Source organism: Pleurodeles waltl, chromosome 9 (assembly GCF_031143425.1).
Source record: "Pleurodeles waltl isolate 20211129_DDA chromosome 9, aPleWal1.hap1.20221129, whole genome shotgun sequence".
NCBI classification, from domain to species: Eukaryota; Metazoa; Chordata; class Amphibia; order Caudata; family Salamandridae; genus Pleurodeles; species Pleurodeles waltl.
The window spans coordinates 6,245,623-6,268,389 of NC_090448.1; the positions used below are offsets into that span (position 1 = coordinate 6,245,623).

General features: G+C 46.4%; 1 protein-coding gene across 2 annotated transcripts in view; it reads right to left on the reverse strand.

Annotated features, from left to right (window-relative positions):
- The window catches only part of STAB1 (stabilin 1), an 829,863-nt gene that overhangs the window by 578,270 nt on the left and 228,826 nt on the right, over nucleotides 1–22,767 (reverse strand). For both annotated transcript variants that reach the window (XM_069206091.1, XM_069206090.1), the window contains exons 14-15: nucleotides 21,943–22,077; nucleotides 5,929–5,991 (exon numbers count right to left, since the gene is read on the reverse strand). In XM_069206091.1, coding sequence (XP_069062192.1) covers nucleotides 5,929–5,991; nucleotides 21,943–22,077 — 198 coding nt within the window. The remainder of the gene's footprint in view (nucleotides 1–5,928; nucleotides 5,992–21,942; nucleotides 22,078–22,767) is intronic.

Sequence of the window (22,767 nt, forward strand, 5' to 3'; positions counted from 1 at the left end):
GTTGACAACCAACTGTGCTATGTTCAGAACTGGTTTGAAGTAAAACCTTTTGAAGGTAGAATCTGACGACCAGTCTGCTGCATTAATGATGTCTTCGAGACGAGCACCTAAGTGGAATGCTTTAGAGGCCATAGCCCCACGAGCAGAATGTGCACCAAAAAGGGAAAGATCAATGCCGCTTCATGCATGACCCAACGAACCCAGCGAGCAATAGTAGGAGAAGAAACAGCTCTATGAGGCTTACGTAATGAGATAAGGAGCTGATCTTCACCAGGAGGACGGAGTTCAGAGGACATGTCCTCGTATGTTTTAAGGCATTGAACCACACATAGTTTTGGAGCGTCAGGAAAAGACAGATAAGATATAACCCTGGTATTAGTTTTTGTGCGTCTACCTACTGTAAACGAGACTCCTGAAGGAGAAAAGGATCTATGAAAAATGTCGAGAGCACGAACATCAGAGACCCTGCTACAAGAAACAAGACAAAGTAACATGGCTAACTTAGCCGAAAGCTCCTTCCTGGAAAGATAGTGATTATGTTGCCAAGATAGGAAGAGGTTCAGAACTTGATTAACATCCCAAAGGAAAGAATACCGGGGCTCCGGAGGCAACAAAAGTCTTATACCCCGAAGAAGACGACACACCAGTTTATGTTCGCCGACAGGGAAACCATCACCTACTACGTGTCCAGCTGAAATCGCGGATCAATAAGTATTAACAGAACGATAAGCTAAACCTTTGGAAGCAAGGTCAGCAAGGAAGTTCAGGACATGAACTATGTTTGTCTCCACAGGATTAAAACCCCTTCGCAAACACCAACGGGACCATCTTCCCCACGCAGATCTGTAGCGTTTACAAGTGCTGGGGGCCCATGCTTTGGATAATAATTCCTCAGCCTGTTGCGAAAGTCCCGACACTGACCAGCGTCCCCGGAAATCCGGCACGCCATCAAGGTTAGAGAACCTTCGAGGACCATCTGATGAGGGGTACCATTCGGACTGAGAAGAAGCGAGGGAAACAGGGGGAGTCGGATTGGAAAATCCAAAGAAAGTTCCAGAAGAACCGGAAACCACACTTAAGACCTCCAGATTGGAGTTATGATCACAATGGATGCCGATTGACGACGCACCTGTGCGGATGTTCGAATAATCATTGCAAAAGGAGGGAAAGCATAAGCTTTCTCCTGACTCCAATCTTGTAGAAATGCATCCGTAGCTATTGTCAAAGGATCTGGCCTCCAGCTGAAGAAACTGGGAATCTGGTGATCCAACCTGGAAGCAAAGAGATCGATCGAGAACGGTCCCCAAAGTTGGGACAGAGAGGAAAAGACTTTGGGATGAAGTTTCCATAGACTGGAATCCTTGAGGTGTCGAGAATGAAAGTCCGCAATCTGATTCTGGCTTCCCGGGAGATACTGTGCTGTCACAGAAACCTGATGGTCCAGGCAATACTGCCAAAAACTGGACGCCAGATTGGAAAGCGTTTCGGAACGAGAGCCACCTAGATGATTGATGTATCGGACCGCCAAAATATTGTCCATCTTCAAGAGGACGTTCGACTGGATAGAATCCTTGGTCCAGCATTTGACCGCAAATGAACCGGCTAGTAATTCGAGACAGTTTATATGTAAGCTCTGTTCTTGTAGTGACCACGTCCCTCCGGTAGAAAAATTGCCACATCGAGCACCCCAGCCTACTCTGCTGGCGTCCGATTCTATAACCAAATCTGGAGCCGCGCCGAAAATAGCTCTGCCGTTCCAGGCTTCCATATGTGAAAGCCACCAACGAATTTCTTCTACCGTTTCTTGTGAAATAATCACTTTTTAAGAATACGATAGGCGTTTGCGCAGGTGGGCTGCCTTGAGCCGTTGAAGAGCTCGGTAATGCAGTGGACCCGGGAAAATTGCCTGAATAGAGGAGGAGAGAAGTCCTATGAGGCGGGCAATCTGACGTAGAGAGACTTTGTGTTTGACCAAGGTACGACGAAGTTCGTGATGTATTTTCGTCATCTTGCGGGAGGGAAGGCTTAGAGTCGCGGATACTGAATCAATAGTGAAACCTAGAAAAAACTGTTTTTGAGAAGGGATTAAAAGAGACTTGGCCTGGTTTATGATGAACCCTAGGTTTTGCAGCAAGTTGACGGTTGTCTGTAGATGCGTTGAAAGTTGTTTGGGACACTGGGCCAGAAGTAAAATATCATCGAGGTAAACAATTAACCGAATTCCCTGAGCCCTGAGGTGTTCCACCACCGGTTTGAGAACCTTGGTGAAGCACCAAGGGGCTGAGGAAAGACCGAATGGAAGGGTAGTGAATTCGAAAGTTTGATCGCCCCAGAAAAACTGAAGAAAACATCTGTGGGGTGGAAAGACAGGAATGGTGAGGTAGGCGTCTTTTAAGTTGAGACGAGCCATCCAATCTAGAGGGCGCAAAACATCTTGAAGAAGGTGGATTCCTTCCATTTTGAAGTGGTGATACACAAGCCACTCGTTGAACTCTTTTAGATTGATGACTGGTCGGCGACCGCCATCCGTTTTGTCCACTAGGAAGATGTTGCTTATGAAACCCCTCAGATGTGGGGTTGTTGGGCAAATGGTCTGTTTTTGTAGAAAATCTGAAATTTCGGTGTCTACTAAAAGGGAGAACACTAGGTGTTTTGGAAGCGAAAACTGTGTGGGAGTTCCCACAAATTCAATACGGAAACCTTGAATTGTTTGTAGGACCCATGCATCTTGTGTAATTTCATTCCATTCGTGGATAAAACTCGCCAAACGACCCCCTACTTTTAGAAGGGAAGAAGGGAGAACACTTACCGTAAGAGGTTGTTGATGAAGATCCTCTGCCACCACGATGTCTGAAACGTCTGGCCCTTGTCAGATAGAAGTTGGCAAAGCGGTTGTGATCTTGGAACTGAGTCTGCCTGGAGCCTTGCCCCCTGAAGGAGTTGGTTGATTCTGGGCGCCGGGCGAGCGTCCCCTTCCTCGACCGGCCCCATGGAAAATCCGAGTGGGAAAAACCTTCTTCATTGAAGAGTGTGCCTTGTCCAGGGACGTGAAGGTATTAACAAACTTCCCTAACTCCTTTATGAAAGGCTCACCAAACAAACCTCCTTCTGCTATCGGACCTGCTTCAGAATCAGCCAGATCCCCCAGTTTGGGGTCCAGTTTAATTAATAAAGAACGTCTGCGTTCGGTGGAAAGGGCGCAGTTAGCATTTCCCAAAAAGATGATAGCGCGTTGTGCCCAACCTGAGAGAACCTCAGGAGAAATTATAGCATCAGAAGACTTAGCATCTTCTGCCATGTCCAAAATCTTTATCAAGGGTCCCAAGACATCAAGAAGTTTGTCTTGACATGCTCTCCAGGACCTATCAATTCCTTTCTTAGGGTCTTTTATAAATTTCTGAAGAAAGGTAGACATCCTGGGGTCTAATTCTGGAGTGATGGCTACCTTGTCCGCCAAAGATGGTCACGGACACTCTGCTCGAAGGCAATTACGAGAATCTTTCTCCAGCGGTTTCCTTATACGTGACGCAACATAAGCTGCCACCTTGTCAGATGGCGCCCATTCAGACGATCTAGGATGGATAATATCATCTGGATCCAACATGTCTGAGATTTGAAGAGCAGATTACGATCCAGAAGGAAGCCAAGATCTGGATGGACTGGCATCCGCTTCTTGATCCCCAGACGAATCACTGTGAGGGAGAGTTGGTGACAGAGGCCTTGAGGAGAGTAGAGGAAAAGAAGAATCCGAAGGAGTAATCAGAGAATTCCTAACTCTATCAAAGAGGTCCACATCAATACCCGATTCACGAGGACGCTTAGCTGGAGGCGCGTCTGCAAAGGTATCATTGGAGGTAGGGGGGGCGGAAGGGATAACAGGAGGGGATGAAAGTTTTGCGCATTTGCGCGCTATCTGTTGCAATAGTCTATCCTCAAGGGGACCAATTGCTTCCGAGACGGCCCTATAAATGGATGCGTCCACCGCATCAAATAATTCCTCCTCCTCATTAGGATCCATATCCATTTTTGAAAAATATAGGAACAATAAAGAATAATATTAAACAATAAAAAATAGTTTCAGAAGTTCCTTCTTCTTCTTTTTTTTTTTTTTTAATTAGTATATATATATCTGTAAACAACTGGGCGTCAGTTGATAGAAAAAGAGTGTCTGTGCACTCAAGTGCGAGAGGCTAAAGCCAGGGACAACTACACCCCGGTGCACCAAAAAATAATTAAAGGGGTTGATAGCAAACTGTGTTGCTTGCCTGGGAGAATGTCCCAAAAGGCAGTATAATAATAATAACCCAAAGGGTTAAAAATGAAGAAAAGAATATATATATATTTAAAATACTGACCCCTGTGCAAGGGGCGTCAAAGCCCCTCTCTTCTTTTTTTTTATTTTTTTAAAAAAAAATTTAAGAGTAATTACGGACCCAGCAGGGCGTCGCTCTCCAGGCAGAAAAAAATCTGTTTGAATTGAGTCAACAACGAACGAACGAACGAGTGGGTCGAGGAGAAACACCCTCGTTGCGCTCTGAGGAGAAATACGCACGTCTTGCTCAGCGCGTCTCCTCAACGCTCGTTGTCAAGGTTACCTTCCCGACAAGCGCCCTCTGACGGTTGTCGGGAAGGTATGTGCACCAAATGAAAAACGCTTGCGAAGGGGCGAAAAACGCTCCCGCGAGTCAGAAAAGGTCAAAGTAATAAAATACAATAATAGTACCATGAAATACGAGAAAAACCTAAGAAAATAAGCATACACAGCAAGATAACTATGACAGACTTTAGAGTGCTAAAAAAAACGACTTATCTCAGCTGCGAGCAGCGAAGAAAGAGGAAGACTGAACACAAACAAGGGACTATGTTATGGACTGCCTTCTGTTAATTGGACAAAATTCTTACTGTTCATTGGTTATCACTGTACTCATTTTTCCCAACTGTTCATGGGACTTGTAGTTTGTATTAATTTCTTGGCTGCTCATTTAATAAAGTGAAGAAAGCAAGGCATAATCCTCGCCTCCGGTCCTGACATAGAATCTTGTAATGCACAACAAAAGGAAATCCCAGTTACTGACAGTACTGCCAGCCAATCAGGTTTCTTAGGGTTGAGGACCCAACCTGCCTGATATCCATATAACCTAACCTGCAGCACCCACCTTTCGAAAGAAATATCTCCACACCTACTGGACTGATTTACACCCAGAGACAAAAATATATGTTATTGTCAAGAAAGGTCTGGTGTAAATCCCTTCAGCAGAGTTTGCTGCAGTGGAGAGTAGAATCTGCTGTAGGAGAGGTCCTAACATTGAAAATGTTCCTGGACATCCAGGCCTGATGGACTCTGATCACATCACCCAGCGGTGGTGGACCTCCCTTGGCTCTCCCAGCTGGTTCGCCCCATCTCCCAAACCGGTCGACTCACCCACAAACCCACCACCACCGGCACACCTACCTTCTTGGGGGACAACTCACTACCTGAGGGGGCTCCCAGCACCCCCACAGCTAAGAAACCTTCAGAAAAGAGACTAACACGAACGAGCAAAGCAGCGGATGTTACAGATGTGCAGTCACCTCCATCAGGACCGCCCCAGCTCCGGCCCTATGTAGGGAAGAGACCACGACTCCACATCCCAAAGCATGGACAGGACCTTTCTGTTCCAGGACACAGCGACCTCCCCCATCAATCCGCTGGCATGTGTCCTTGTACACCCTCTGCGGCCCTTTGCAAACACACACGCGTGCATATTTACATACGTGCATGCATACATACAACCGCTGTTTATTAAGATGGATTTAAATTTGACAAGGCAGTTGTGAGGTGCGCCACTGCATACAACATTGTTATCTAGACTTGTCAGCAAGAAATGGACTGTAATGTTAGCTCGTTTGGGAGGTAATGAAAATCACATTACAAACTGTGCCACTTACCTCTAACATGGTTTGAAACCTGCTGAAAGCTTCTGTGTTCTGGAGTATATCTCCAATTCGGAGCTGCAAACGGACGAGAGTTCAGATGTTATCACATGAAATGAACGGAGGCAAAGCTGCTTAAACAAGCACAGACACTGTCTGCTTTCTGCAACGGTGTTAATGTATTAATAATCGAATGCCAGTGATCAATACACCCAGGGAGGGAACATGTGTGTCACAGTGAAGTATTCATCCTGGAGGGTACATGCACATTACCAGCAATCATTACTTGTCTACGTAGAAGTAATGGGCCTCACTGACATTACATGTACAAATAACATGGGTAACTTGTCTAACGTAGCCTGCAGGTATTCGTAAACACCACCTAAGAAACGAGCAGCGTCTCATTACCAAGTACCCAGAACAAAGGAACTCTATAAGTGAGAAAAGTATTTTATTTTACAAAATAAGTGCATATGGGGCCTAAATCGAAGATCCTGGATTGGTGCCCCTTGGGCTCAATACAACCAAAGGTATGTCTCCTAACTTTTAACCAAAATTGTAGTATGTACTAAATAATTACAGAAGGGGGGCAAGATGAACTTATCCAGAATTAACAAGAGAAGGGTGGTTCCACCCAGAGAGGTGTCACCTCCCTCCTGCAGGAAGCCATGTGGGTGTTAGCCCCAAAGGGCAGGATTCAAAGGTGAAGCCACCCTTCCAGGGCAGTTGTATAGTATCAGGGTAAGGGCTGCCCCATTGTTGAGGCAGACAGGCTGGCACAGGAGGCAAAGAGAGGAAACCAGTTGCGAGACCGGTTTCCTCAGGGGTGTGTAACCACATGCTGGGGGTGGGCTACTGTGGTCTGTACACCCAGAGAGGGGTGTTGCCATTTTGCAAGTGGGCAGAATGGTGAATCTGGGGATAGCTAAATGCCACACTCCACAGGAAGAGGTCACCACATGAGAGGGAACCTGGTAGCCCATTGGCTACGAACGTCATCCTGACCTGAGGGCACTTTCCGAGCCTAAAGATGGCACCCCTGGCACCCAGACCTCACTTATTGACTGACTTCGAGGAGGGACTGCCTTGCTGCACCGAGGGACCATCAGAGACCGACTGCACTGACAAGGAATGCACCTGCTGGCTAGCAAAGAAAAGGACTGTGCCTGCCGTGTCCTGCTCAAGGAGAAGCCACCTCCAGAGCCCAGTCAAGCCACGAGAACTCCAAGGGCCAGCTGACTGGCCTCCTGTTCACAGCACAAAGACACAACAGCTAAAGAAGCCTGCAGGGGCAAGCTGGTAGCCAAAGTCTTCAAGTTGCTACCAACGCTGCCGTACAGCACTGAGGTTAAGACCCAACTCACAGAGTTGCACCCATGTTCACTGAGCCTGAGAGAGCTGTTGCGGAGTTGCTGGGACTCTCAGAAGGTGAGTTATTGACTCCGAAAGGATTGGCCTGTGACCGCTACAACAGTGACAGGTATTCAGGTGGCGATTGGACTTCAGCCAGATCAGAGGGGATTTCATGGGACGTTGATCCTGCAACCAGGACCCCCTCACCATCTTCATCGACCGCGTAACACCCACAGCATCCTTGGAGCATCTTCAGCATCCTTCATCCCTTGCATCAGGACCAATCCATAAGAATCCATTGTAACGCTGATAAAGTGCCTGTAACTGCTGCAGGACTGCTTCACCTGTGAAGGTGACTGTTCTTGAGGAACTTGCTTGTCACACTGATTAGGTCCCTGCAAGAGGTGGTTGCGCCAACTACTTGTAACTGAGCACAGTGACGCCTCACTTTTCTTTGAAAACATTTCTAACTGTCCAGTTCATTGACTTAGCCAAGGCTTGTTAGTGGTTGAGTGTAATTACACTAATTTATTATTGCTTGTAAAATCTATCTCTCTGGAACCCTCCGGTGGATCTTTTTCATTCTAGTGTCTAAATTCTTTAAACAATACAACCTGTCTTTAAAAATTGGTGTCTCTTTTTTTCGAGAGTCGTGTCGATTGCTTTTTCAATTGTTTTGGTGCTCTTTAAATGCTTTACACGTGTTCCTCTGTACAAGCCTCACTGTTCAGAGCCAGTGCTACCCAGGGCTGTGCTGAGGGTGACAGATGAATCCCAAGGGTCCTAAAGTGGTTGGCAAGGGTATTACAAATGAGGTTCCACAACCACACCACATAACACACCCCATAACTTCACACAGCACACTTTAACTAATACATGTACATTCAAGTATACCCCCATACGCTCAGACTCACGCAGACACACATCACACATGAATGGATAGCTGTAAATTCAAGTATATATACACATGCTCACACACACACCATCACACATGAGCATATACAAGTAAATTCAGGTATAAACCCACATTTTCACATAGACAAAGACACAGCATCACAGGTGAACAGACACATGTATATTCTAGTGGATATACACATGCTCACACCCAAACTTTTACGCATGTGCAAGTAAATTCAGGTATACACCAACATGTTCACAAAGACACCGGTGAACAGACACATGCATGTTCTAGTTGATATAAACATGCTCAAGCACACACACCATCACACAAGAGCATATACAAGTAAATTCAGGTATACACCCACATGTTCACATACAGAAAGACACGGTATCACAGGTGAACCGACATGTACATTCTTGTGGATATACACATGCTCACACATGAGCATGTGCAAGAAAATTCAGGTATACACCCACATGTTCACACACACAAAGACACGGCAGCACAGGTGAACAGACACATGTATGTTCAAGTTGATATACACATGCTCACACACACCATCATGCGTGAGCATATACAAGTAAATTTAAGTATACACCCACATGTTCACGACACAGCATCACAGGTGAACAGACATGTACGTTCTAGGTGATATACACATGGTCAAGCGTACACATACACATTCATAGACACACACATACACATGTCCAGGCAAGGGTACATAGATGCATACACTAGACTATAACATGCCAGTCACAGTTTTGAATTTCAATGGGTTTCAGCACCTTGAGAACCTACGCTCTACAAATCTCTGATTGATTGATTGGATACAGTAAGGCCGTTGACCTTTCAGAAGCTAATAAAATATCAATTGCATAGCTTTCTGAAAGTGGTTCTTATAGTGTCTTTGCATGCTTCTAGCTTCTAAGCACTATATAAAAACAGTGTTTCTGCTTTAAAGGAGCTGGGTGCTTCTGTCGGTGGTGAAGGTTGCCCAGGCTGGCTTTAGAGGGATGGATATAAAGCACCAGGGCCTGGCTGTCAGCGCTGCGGGTGTAGGCTGCTCTGGCATGTTCACGGTACGAAGTCAGGTGCATAACATAGCATTACTGTCAGACTGCCTTGTGTGCGCCTTGTTTACACCTTACATAAAGACAGGCATGTGATGTACCTGCCACTGCTGTCAGACTGCATAGTGTGCGCTATGTTTACACTTTACATAAAGACAGGTATGTGATGTACCTGCCACTGCTGTCAGACTGCATAGTGTGCGCCTTGTTTACACTTTACATAAAGACAGGTATGTGATGTACCTGCCACTGCTGTCAGACTGCATAGTGTGCGCCTTGTTTACACTTTACATAAAGACAGGTATGTGATGTACCTGCCACTGCTGTCAGACTACATAGTGTGCGCCTTGTTTACACTCTACATAAAGACAGGTATGTGATATACCTGCCACTGCTGTCAGACTGCATGGTGTGCGCCTTGTTTACACTTTACATAAAGACAGGTATGTGATGTACCTGCCACTGCTGTCAGACTGCATAGTGTGCGCCTTGTTTACACTCTTCATAAAGACAGGTATGTGATATACCTGCCACTGCTGTCAGACTGCCTTGTGTGTGCTATGTTTACACTTTACATAAAGACAGGTATGTGATGTACCTGCCACTGCTGTCAGACTGCATAGTGTGCGCTATGTTTACACTTTACATAAAGACAGGTATGTGATGTACCTGCCACTGCTGTCAGACTGCATAGTGTGCGCCTTGTTTACACTCTTCATAAAGACAGGTATGTGAAGTACCTGGCACTGCTGTCAGACTGCCTTGTGTTTGCTATGTTTACACCTTACATAAAGACAGGTGTGTGAAGTACCTGGCACTGCTGTTAGACTGCCTTGTGTGCGCCTTGTTTACACTCTTTATAAAGACAGGTATGTGAAGTACCCGGCACTGCTGTCAGACTGCCTTGTGAGCGCTATGTTTACACTTTACATAAAGATAGGTATGTGAAGTACCTGGCACTGCTGTCAGACTGCATAGTGTGCGCTATGTTTACACTTTACACAAAGACAGGTATGTGATGTACCTGCCACTGCTGTCAGACTGCATAGTGTGCGCCTTGTTTACACTCTTCATAAAGACAGGTATGTGAAGTACCTGGCACTGCTGTCAGACTGCCTTGTGTTTGCTATGTTTACACCTTACATAAAGACAGGTGTGTGAAGTACCTGGCACTGCTGTTAGACTGCCTTGTGTGCGCCTTGTTTACACTCTTTATAAAGACAGGTATGTGAAGTACCCGGCACTGCTGTCAGACTGCCTTGTGAGCGCTATGTTTACACTTTACATAAAGATAGGTATGTGATGTACCTGCCACTGCTCTCAGACTGCATAGCGTGCGCCTTGTTTACACTCTTCATAAAGACAGGTATGTGAAGTACCTGGCACTGCTGTCAGGCTGCCTTGCGTTTGCTATGTTTACACTTTACATAAAGACAGGTATGTGATATACCTGCCACTGCTGTCAGACTGCATAGTGTGCGCCTTGTTTACACCTTACATAAAGACAGGTATGTGAAGTTCCTGCCACTGCTGTCAGACTGCATAGTGTGCGCTATGTTTACACTTTACATAAAGACAGGTATGTGATGTACCTGCCACTGCTGTCAGACTGCATAGTGTGCGCCTTGTTTACACTTTACATAAAGACAGGTATGTGATGTACCTGCCACTGCTGTCAGACTGCATAGTGTGCGCCTTGTTTACACCTTACATAAAGATAGGTATGTGAGGTACCTGCCACTGCTGTCAGACTGCCTTGTGTGCGCCTTGTTTACACTTTACATAAAGACAGGTATGTGATGTACCTGCCACTGCTGTCAGACTGCATAGTGTGCGCCTTGTTTACACTTTACATAAAGATAGGTATGTGATGTACCTGCCACTGCTGTCAGACTGCATAGTGTGCGCCTTGTTTACACTTTAGATAAAGAGAGGTGTGTGAAGCACCTGACACTGCTGTCAGACTGCCTTGTGTGCGCCTTGTTTACACTCTACATAAAGACAGGTATGTGATGTACCTGCCACTGCTGTCAGACTGCATAGTGTGCGCCTTGTTTACACCTTACATAAAGACAGGTATGTGAAGTACCTGCCACTGCTGTCAGACTGCATAGTGTGCGCCTTGTTTACACTTTACATAAAGACAGGTATGTAAAGTAACTGGAACTGCTGTCAGACTGCCTTGCGTTTGCTATGTTTACAATTTACATAAAGCTAGGTATGTAAAGTACATAAAGGCAGATATGTAAAATACCCGGAACTGCTGTCACTGCTATCAGACTGCCTTGTGTGCGCTATGTTTACACTTTACATAAAAACAAGTATGTGAAGTACCTGGCACTGCTGTCAGACTGCCTTGCAGAAAAACCTCCAGTGGCAGATCATTCTCGCACCTCGCTGCCAAGACATGGAACACTCTTCCCACCCACCTGCGTGTAGGAGGCTGGCCTGGCTTGGCTTGTAGTGGGTACCAAGGGGTACTTACACTCTGTACCAGGACCAGTTATCCCTTATTAGTGTAGAAGAGGTGTTTCTAGCAGCTTAGGCTGATAGAAGGTAGCTATAGCAGAGCAGCTTAGCCTGAACTAGGAGACATGCAAAGCTCCTACTATACCACTGGTGTCATATGCACAACATCATAAGAAAACACAATACACAAACTTTATTTTTATGACAATATGCCAAAAGTATCTCAGTGAGTACCCTCAGTATGAGGATAAGTTATATACACAAGATATAGGTACACAAACCACAATTAGGTAGGTATTAGCAAAAGGAAGTAATGCAAGCAATGTAAAGTTACAGTAGATTGCAATAGGAGCACATAGGTATAGGGGCACCACAAACCATATACTCCAAAAGTGGAATGCGAACCACTAATGGACCCCAAACCTATGTGAGCTTGTAGAGGGTCGTTGGGACTTTAAGAAAACAGTGAGGGTTAGAAAACTAGCCCAACCCAAGACCCTGAAAGTTAGGTGTAAAGGGCACCTACTGCCCCCAGAGAGCACAGAAGTCGTGATAGGGGGTTTCTGCAAGAGGAACAACACCAACAATGCAACAACAGTGGATTTCCGGACCTGGGTACCTGTAAGACAAGGGGACCAAGTCCAAGAGTCGCGACAGTGTCGAGAGTGGGCAGGAGCCCAGGAAATGCCAGGTAAGGGTGCGAGGAAGCTGCCACCTATTGGAAGAAGCTTGGAGTTCTGCAAGAAAGAAGAGGACTAGGAACTTCCACTTTGGAGGATGGATGTGCCACGTCGTGAAGAAGCTTGCAGAGGTGGACAGAGGAGGAGGAGACAGAGGGGCACCCAGCAATGTAGGGAGCCCTCACAGAAGCAGGCAGCACCCGCAGAAGTACCTGAACAGGCACTTGGAAGAGGAGTGAACCGGAGTCCACCCGAAGTCACAAAAGGGAGTCCCACGACGCCGGAGGACAACTCAGAAGGTTGTGCACTGCAGGAAGGAGTGTCGGGGACCCAGGCTTGGCTGTGCACAAAGGAAATCCTGGAAGAGTGCACAGGAGCCGGAGCAGCTGCAAATCACGCAGTACCCAGCAATGCAGTCTAGAGTGGGGAGGCAAGGACGTACCTCCACCAAACTTGGACTGAAGAGTCACTGGACTGTGGGAGTCACTTGGACAGAGTTGATGAGTTCCAGAGATCACGCTCGTCATGCTGAGAGGGGACCCAGAGGACCGGTGATGCAGTCTTTTGTTGCCAGCGGTTGCAGGGGGAAGATTCCGTCGACCCATGGGAGATTTCTTCAGAGCTCCTGGTGCAGAGAGGAGGCAGGCTACCCCCAGAGCATGCACCACCTGGAAACAGTCGAGAAAGCCGGCAGGATGAAGCGATACAAGGTTGCTAGTAGTCGTCTTTCTACTTTGTTGCAGTTTTGCAGGCGTCCTGAGCAGTCAGCGGTCGATCCTTTGGCAGAAGGTGAAGAGGGAGATGCAGAGGAACTCCGATGAGCTCTTGCATTCGTTATCTGGTGAGATCCGCAAAGCAGAGGCCCTAAATAGTCAGAAAAGGAGGTTTGGCTACCTAGGAAGGAGGATTGGCTACTAAGAGAGGTAAGAGCCTATCAGAAGGAGTCTCTGACGTCACCTGCTGGCACTGGCCACTCAGAGCAGTCCAGTGTGCCAGCAGCACCTCTGTTTCCAAGATGGCAGAGGTCTGGAGCACACTGGAGGAACTCTGGGCACCTCCCAGGGGAGGTGCAGGTTAGGGGAGTGGTCACTCCCCTTTCCTTTGTCCAGTTTAGCGCCAGAGCAGGGCTGGGGGATCCCTGAACTGGTGTAGACTGGCTTATGCAAAGATGGGCCACATCTGTGCCAATCAAAGCATTTCCAGAGGCTGGGGGAGGCTACTCCTCCCCAGCCTTTCTCACCTTTTCCAAAGGGAGAGGGTGTAACGCCCTCTCTCTGAGGAAGTCCTTTGTTCTGCCTGGACCCCAGGGGGGCAGAAACCTGTCTGAGGGGTTGGCAGCAGCTGCAGTGAAACCCCGGAAAGGCAGTTTGGCGGTACCCGGGTTCTGTGCTAGAGACCTGGGGGATCATGGAACTGTCACCCCAATACCAGAATGGTATTGGGGTGACAAGTCCATGATCTGAGACATGTTACATGGCAATGTTCGGAGTTACCATTGTGACGCTACACATAGGTGGTGCCCTATGTGTAGGGCACGCGTGTAATGGTGTCCCCGCACTCACAAAGTCCGGGGAAATTGCCCTGAACAATGTGGGGGCACCTTGGCTAGTGCCAGGGTGCCCACACACTAAGTAACTTGGCACCCAACCTTCACCAGGTGAAGGTTAGACATATAGGTGACTTATAAGTTACTTATGTGCAGTGTAAAATGGCTGTGAAATAATGTGGGCATTATTTCACTCAGGCTGCAGTGGCAGGCCTGTGTAAGAATTGTCAGAGCTCCCTTTGGGTGGCAAAAGAAATGCTGCAGCCCATAGGGATCTCCTGGAACCCCAATACCCTGGGTACCTCAGTACCATATACTAGGGAATCATATGAGTGTACCAGTATGCCAATGTGAATTGCTAAATTTAGTCACTAGCCTGTTAGTGACAAATTTGGAAGTAAAGAGAGAGCATAACCACTGAGGTTCTGGTGAGCAGAGCCTCAGTGAGACAGTTAGGCATCACACATGGAAGACATACAGGTCTTGCCTTGATGCCCCTTGTTTACACTTTACATAAAGGCAGGTATGTGAAGTACCTGGCACTGCTGTCAGACTGTCTTGTGTGCCCATTGTTACACTTTGGCTAAAGACAGGTATGTGAAGTACCTGGCATTGCTGTCAGACTGTCTTGTGTTTGCTATGTTTACACTTTACATCAAGACTGGTATAAAGTACCTGGCACTACTGTCTGGCTGACTTGTGTGCGCCTTGTTTACACTCTACATAAAGACAGGTATGTAAAGTACCTGGAACTGCTGCCAGACTGCCTTGTGTGCACTCTGTTTACACTTTACATAAAGACAGGTATGTGAAGTAACTGGAATTGCTGTCAGACTGCCTTGCATTTGCTATCTTTACACTTTACATATAGACAGGTATGTGATGTACCTGGCACTCCTATCAGACTGCCTTGTGTGCCCCTTGTTTACACTTTAGATAAAGACAGGTGTGTGAAGTACCTGACACTGCTGTCAGACTGCCTTGCATTTGCTCTCTTTACACTATGCATAAAGACCGGCATGTAAAGTGTCTGGCACTGCTGTCAGACTGCCTTGCATTTGCTATCTTTACACTTTACATAAGGACAGGTATGTGAAGTGCCTGGCACTGCTGTCAGACTGCCTTGTGTGCGCCTTGTTTACACTTTACATAAAGACAGGTATGTGATGTACCTGGCACTGCTGTCAGACTGCCTTGTGTGTGCTATGTTTACACTTTACATAAAGACATGTATGTGAAGTACCCAGCACTGCTGTCAGACTGCCTTGTGTGCACCTTGTTTACACTCTTTATAAAGACAGGTATGTGAAGTACCCGGCACTGCTGTCAGACTGCCTTGTGAGCGCTATGTTTACACTTTACATAAAGATAGGTATGTGAAGTACCTGGCACTGCTGTCAGACTGCCTTGTGTGCGCTATGTTTACACTTTACACAAAGACAGGTATGTGATGTACCTGCCACTGCTGTCAGACTGCATAGTGTGCACCTTGTTTACACTCTTCATAAAGACAGGTATGTGAAGTACCCGGCACTGCTGTCAGACTGCCTTGTGTGCCCCTTTTTTACACTTTACATAAAGACAGGTATGTGATGTACCTGGCACTGCTGTCAGACTGCCTTGTGTGCGCCTTGTTTACACTTTACATAAAGACAGGTATGTGATGTACCTGGCACTGCTGTCAGACTGCCTTGTGTGCGCTATGTTTACACTTTACATAAAGACAGGTATGTGATGTACCTGCCACTGCTGTCAGACTGCATAGTGTGTGCCTTGTTTACACTTTACATAAAGACAGGTATGTGATGTACCTGGCACTCCTATCAGACTGCCTTGTGTGCGCTATGTTTTTGCTAGATGCTGTGCGGATAGGGCAGGGAGGCCGGTGTCGAGGATGCAGGCAGTCCACTGTATACTTCTGTTTGTATAGTATATAAATACAGATGCATAAGGTACCTACAGTACATATAGAATACATGCGTAACGTACATGACATTGCTGTCTGACTGTCCTATGTTTGCCACGTTTATACTTTATAAAAAGACAGGTATATAAAGTACCTAGACACTGTGGGGTTTCGTTGCCTACCCTGTGTTCATGCTATATTTATGATGTATAAATAAAGGTGTGTAAAGTTGAGGGAGTTATTGTCAGACCGCCATGACTTTGGTATGTTTACGCTGCATATAAAGGCAGGTGTGTAGTGTACCTGGTCATTGCTGATGGATTCTCTGCCTTTGGTATGTGTATGCTGTGGTTAAGCTGTATGTAAAGAAAGGCAAACTACCTGGGCATTGTCCTTGGGCTGCCCTCTCTATGCTGTGACCATGTTTAAGCTGCATGTAAAGAAGGATGTATATGTTATCTGGCTCCTGCTGTGGGTATTGCTCTTGAGCTGCCCTCTGTCTGCAATGTTTACTGTCCATGTAGAGAAAGGTGTTTACATCATGAGGCTGTTGCTGTGGGGCTGCCCTCCATACTACGTTTATGCTATGTTTACTCTTCATGTGAAGAAAGATTTATACATTATTGGGGTGTCAGCGTGGGCTAACTCTTCATCAGTCAATAAAGTCGTACTTGTAGAGTGTGGCTATCCAGGCGCTGTGCTGCAGGTATCAGTCAAAGAGACAGCTCTTGCGTCCCTTCCTGAAGTGGGTCAGCAAGGGTGCATTGCGGAGGTGGCGGGGGAGGGTGTTCCAGGCTTTGGCGGTGAGGTGGGAGAAGGAGCGTCCTCCGAAGGAGCTGCCATGGATGCATGGTATCTGAGCGAGGGTGGGATGTGTGGAGCTGAGGTTTCTGGCAAGTTGGTGGAAGTTCATGGAGGCTGGTCCTTTGTTGTAGAAGGCTTTATAGGCGTGAGTAAGGAGCTTGAAATGGCATCTCTTCTGGACGGGGAGCCAGTGGAGGTCTTTTAGGTGCTGGTGATGTGGGTTCTCTTGGGCAGGTTGTGGGTTAGTCTGGCTGCTGAGTTCTAGGTTGTCAGGAGTGTTTGCATGAGTTCAGTGGTGGTACTGGCATACAGTTTGTTGGTGTAGTCAAGCCAGCTGGTGATGACGGCTGCATCACAGTTTTCTTTGTACTGATGGGGAGCCATCTGAAGATTTTGTGGAGCATGTGGATTGTGTGGAAGCAGGCTGACGAGACAGCCATGACCTGACATTTTATGGAGAGTTCACTGTCCAGGATGATGCCGAGGTTGTGGGTGTGTTTTTTCAGCGTGGGGGTAGGTCCGAGCTATGCTGGCCACCGGGAGTCGTTCCAAAGGGTGGTGTGCCTGCCAAAGATCAGAAGTTTCATTTTGTCTGTGTTGAGTTTCAGGCAGTTGCCTTTCATCCTTCTCACAACATTCTTCATGCAGTTGTGGAAGATTGGTATTTGTCAATGTGGGGTCCGCTGAGAGTAAGAGGATGAGCTGTGTGTCCTTGGCGTAGGAGATGTTGATGTAGTGGGATATGACAATGTCTGTTGAAGAGGGTCAGGCTGAGGGATGAGCTTTGTGGTACCCTGCAGATGGTGTGCTTGGTTTGCGAGGTGAACGGAGGGAAGCTGAAGAAGGATGCCATTCATCTGAGTGCATCGTCAGTGAATTTAATCTGCCATAGGTGATTGATGAGTGTATGGTGGGAGACAGTGGGAGACAGTGTCGAAGGCTGTGGAGAGGTCCAGGAGGATGAGGCAGCTAATTCTCTGTTAAGTAGGGCTCGGATGTCATCTGTTGCAGCGATCAAGTTTGTCTCGGTGCTGTGATTAGTTCTGAAACCCAAGTGGGATGGGTCTAGCAGCTTGTTTCTGTCCAGATGATCAGTGAGTTGGATGTTTATGGCCTTCTCCAGGACTTTGGCGGGGAACGGGAGAAGGGAGATGAGAAGGTAGTTCTGGAGCTCGTTTGGGTCAGCTGAAGGTTTCTTGAGGAGGGTTTCTCACCTCCCCGTGTAGCCATGCTTTGGGAAAGGTGGCTGTAGTTATGGAGGCGTTGAGGATGGCGGTGAGCTGGTGGACGATTTTGTTGCTTCCGAGGTTGAAGAGTTGATGGGGGCATGGGTTAGTGGGTGCTCCTGAGTGGATGGAATTCATCAGGGTGGTCGTTGTTGGTGTGCCTAGTTGTTCTTATGTGTTGAGCAGGTGGTTGGTGGTTGAAGGGCTGCTGAAGAGGTTGGAGGGTTGGGGATCAAAGTTCCTGTATATGGTTGCTATCTTGTTGTGGAAGTGGTCAGTGAGGCCATACCACCATCGCAAATAAATGGGGCAAAAGTTGTTCTGCCCACCAGTGGGCAGATGGGGCAATTACCCCCAATCCACACCCCGGGGAGGGGGGCAGAAAGTCTACAAGATCCAGGGAATAAAAAAAAAAATAGTGTTGTGGTGGCTACCAGCCAGAATGGGCATGGTTGTGCCCCACCCCAACTGAAGGGGGTAACAGTCTTTCAGCTCTCCCCCCGCACACTAAAACATCTTATCCCATGGCAAGCAAGAGGACATTTGATTATTTTGGGTTTTGGTTTTACATTTGGACCATGAGAGCTTGGCTAACTCTCAAAATCGTCCCACTTGGAATGGTGAGGGCTGCACTTTTTGGACTTTAAGACGCTGCCATGTAGAAAAATCCACAAGACCTAGACACATCTGAAAACTAAACATATGGGTGATTCCAGGGTGGTGTGCTTCACATGCACCCGCACCACCACCACAATGCCTTGCAAACCTCCCAACTTTGCTGGAAATCACACATTTTTGTGATGAAACCTTCCAGAATCTGCAGGAATCCACAAAATTCCTACCACCCAGCATTGTCTCATCTATACCGATAAAAATTTTGCCCCACTTGTCAGCCTAAAATTTTTTGTTTTCAAACTGCCCTTTTGGACCCGCTTTGGTCCCCCCTCGATTTCGACATGTTTTTGACTCTCCTGTCACAGGCACTTGGCCTACCGACACAAGTGAGGTATCATTTTTACCAGGAGACTGAGGGGAACATTAGGTGTTAGGAAATTTGTCCCGGTGCGGTGATCCCACATAGAAATGTGGGAAAAATATGATCTTATAGCTAAATTTGAAGTTTGCTAATGATTCTGGGTAAGAAAACACTGGGGGGTCCATGCAAGTCACACCTCCCTGGAATCCCTTGGGTGTCTAGTTTTCAGAAATGTCTGGGTTTGGTAGGTTTCCCTAGATGGCTGCTGAGCCCAGGACCAAAAATGCAGGTCCCCCACCCCCCAAAAAACAGGTAGTTTTGTATTTGATAATTTTGTTGTATCCAGATAATGTTTTGGGGCATTTCCTTTTGCGGGAACTAGGCCTACCACACAAGTGAGGTGCCATTTTCATCGGGAGACTTGGGGGAATGCTGCATGGAAGGAAGTTTGTGGCTCCTCTCACATTCCAGAACTTTTGGTCACCGAAATGTGAGGAAAAAGTGTTTTTTTGGGCCAAATTTTGAGGTTTGCAAAGGATTACATGGGTAACATAACCTGGTGAGAGCCCCACAAGTCACCCCATTTTGGATTCCCCTAGGTGTCTAGTTTTAAAAAATGCGCAGGTTTGGTAGGTTTCCCTAGGTGTCGGTTGAGCTAGAGGCCAAAATCCACAGCTAGGCACTTTCCAAAAAACAGCTCTGTTTTCTTTGCTTTGGAAAAATGTGATGTGTCCACGTTGCGTTTTGGGGCATTTCCTGTCGCGGGCGCTAGACCTACCCACACAAGTGAGGTATCATTGTTATCAGGAGACTTGGGGGAACGCTGGGTGGAAGGAAATTTGTTGCTCCTCTCAGATTCCAGAACTTTCTGTCACCAAAATGTGAGGAAAAAGTGTTTTTTTTGCCAAATGCTGAGGTTTGCAAAGGATTCTGGGTAACAGAACCTGGTCAGAGCCCCACAACTCACCCCATCCTGGATTCCCCTAGGTGTCTAGTTTTTAAAAATGCACAGGTTTGGTGGGTTTCCCTAGGTGCCGGCTGAGCTAGAGGCCAACACCTACAGCTATAGACTGTACAAAAAACACATCAGATTTCAATGTAAAAATGTGATGTGTCCATGTTACGCTTCCTGTCGCAAGCATTAGGCCTACCTGCGGAAGTGAGGTACCATTTTTTATCGGGAGCCTTGAGGGAACACAGAATAGCAAAACAAGTGTTATTGCCCCTTGTCTTTCTCTACATTTTTCCTTCCAAATGTAAGACAGTGTGTAAAAAAGATGTCTATTTTAGAAATGCCCTGTAATTCACATGCTAGTATGGGCACCCCGGAATTCAGAGATGTACAAATAACCACTGCTTCTCAACACCTTATCTTGTGCCCATTTTGGAAATGCAAAGATTTTCTTGATACCTATTTTTAACTTTTTATATTATAGAAAATTAATTGCTGTATTACCGGCATAGAATGAAAACCCACTGCAAGGTGCAGCTCATTTATTGGCTCTGGGTACCGCGGGTTCTTGATGAACCTACAAGCCGTATATATCCCTGCAACCAGAAGAGTCCAGCAGACGTAACGTTATATTGCTTTCAAAAATCTGACATCGCAGAAAAAGGTAGAGAGTAAAATGTGGAGAAAAATGACAGTTTTTTTCACCTCAATTTCATTTTTCTTTTATTTCAGCTGTTATTTTTCTGTAGGAAAACCTTGTAGATCTACACAAATTACCCCTTGCTGAATTCAGAATTTTGTCTACTTTTCAAAAATATTTAACTTTCTTGGATCCAGTATAGGGTTCACACCCATTCCTGTCACTAACTGGAAGGAGGCTGAAAGTACAAAAAATAGTAAACATGGGGTATGTCCCAGTAAAATGCCACAATTGTGTTGAAAAATTGGGTTTTCTGATTCAAGTCTTCCTGTTCCTGAAAGCTGGGAAGATGGTGATTTTAGCACCGCAAAGCCTTTGTTGATGCCATTTTCAGACAAAAAACCACAAGCCTTCTTCTGCAGCCCTTTTTTCCCATTTTTTTTTTTTAAACGAAATGTTTGCTGTGTTTTGGCTAATTTCTTGGTCTCCTTCAGGGGAACCCACAAAGTCTGGGTACCTCTAGAATCCCTAGGATATTAGAAAAAAGGATGCAAATTTGGCGAGGGTAGCTTATGTGGACAAACAGCTATGAGGGCCTAAGCGCGAACTGCCCCAAACAGCCCAAAAAAGGCCTGGTGCTGAGGGGGAAAAGGCCTGGCAGAGAAGGGGTTAATGTAAAGATGGATGTGTACATTATGTGGGTGTTGGGGTAGACTGCTCCTCTCCATGCTATGTTTACTCCATGTTTACTCTTAATGTAAAGATAGATTTATACATTATGTGTGTGTTAGTGTAGGCTGCCCCACCCCATGCTATGTTTACTGGATGTTTACTCCTAATATAGATAGACTTATACATTATGTGTGTGTTAGTGTGGGCTGCCCCTCTCCATGCTATGTTTACTCCATGTTTACTCTTATTGTAAATAAAGATATATACATTATGCGGGTGTTGGGGTAGGCTGCCCCTCTTTATGCTATGAGTACTCCATGTTCACTCTTAATGTAAAGATAGATTTATACATAATGTGGGTGTTAGTGTGGGCTCTCCTCTCTATGGTATGTTTACTCCATGTTTACTCTTAATGTAAAGGTAGATTTATACATTATGTTGTTGTTGGGGTAGGTTGCCCCGCTCTATGCTATGTTTACTCCATGTTTACTCTTAATGTAAAGATAGATTTATACATTATGTGTGTGTTGGGGTAGGCTGCCCCACCCCATGCTATGTTTACTGGATGTTTACTCCTAATATAGATAGATTTATACATTATGTGGGTGTTAGTGTGGGCGCCCCTCTCTATGGTATGTTTACTCCATGTTTACTCTTAATGTAAAGGTAGATTTATACATTATGTGGGTTTTGGGGTAGGCTATCCTCTATATGCTATGTTTACTCCATGTTTACTCTTAATGTAAAGGTAGATTTATACATTATGTGGGTGTTGGGTGGGCTGCCCCTCTCCATGCGTTGTTTACGCTGCGTACAAAGAGATGGATAAAGTACCTGTGCGTCCCTGTTGGTGCTGGGGGTGACGGTGGTCCTGGCCTTGTCTATGATGTGGATTACGCCATTGGCCGCAGGCTGATTTGGCGACATAATGAAGTAGGAAACATTGGGCGATGACGTATACGTGAAGGCCTGAGGAAGAAAAACAATATGTTAATGCATTTATGTTTTTACAAACAGGATCAAACCAGTGAGTTCCTTTCAGTATTGGGGTGCTGATGTTTGCACCACCTAACCCTTTCACTTAAAGGTCTACTTGTATGTATTCTAACATTAATATAGCGCTTACTACCCCTATGTGTGGCGCTGAAGCACTTTTTCTCACAGTTTGCGTGCTGAAGCATGGACGGTGTGCGATGAAAGTCTGCTGGCTTTGTTTCGATCCTATCTGGGAATTGTTTACATGTCCTGCCAGACGACCACCAAGGCTCAGTTATCACGCTGTGTACGTGCGTACAGTGTGATGGAGGAGGAAGTGAGAGAGAAGTGCACCATTTGTTAAGTTATGTGCATTTGTATAACGTGCAACCCACCCGTGAGTGTATCCTGGTGCTGAAGCAGGAGCTGTATGGGCCAGGCCAGGGTCAGGCTAGGTGAACATACGACCCACCCGTGAGTGTATCCTGCTGCTGAAGCAGGAGCTGTATGGGCCAGGCCAGGGTCAGGGCCAGGTGAACATACGACCCACCCGTGAGTGTATCCTGGTGCTGAAGCAGGAGCTGTATGGGCCAGGCCAGGGTCAGGCTAGGTGAACATACGACCCACCCGTGAGTGTATCCTGGTGCTGAAGCAGGAGCTGTATGGGCCAGGCCAGGGGCAGGG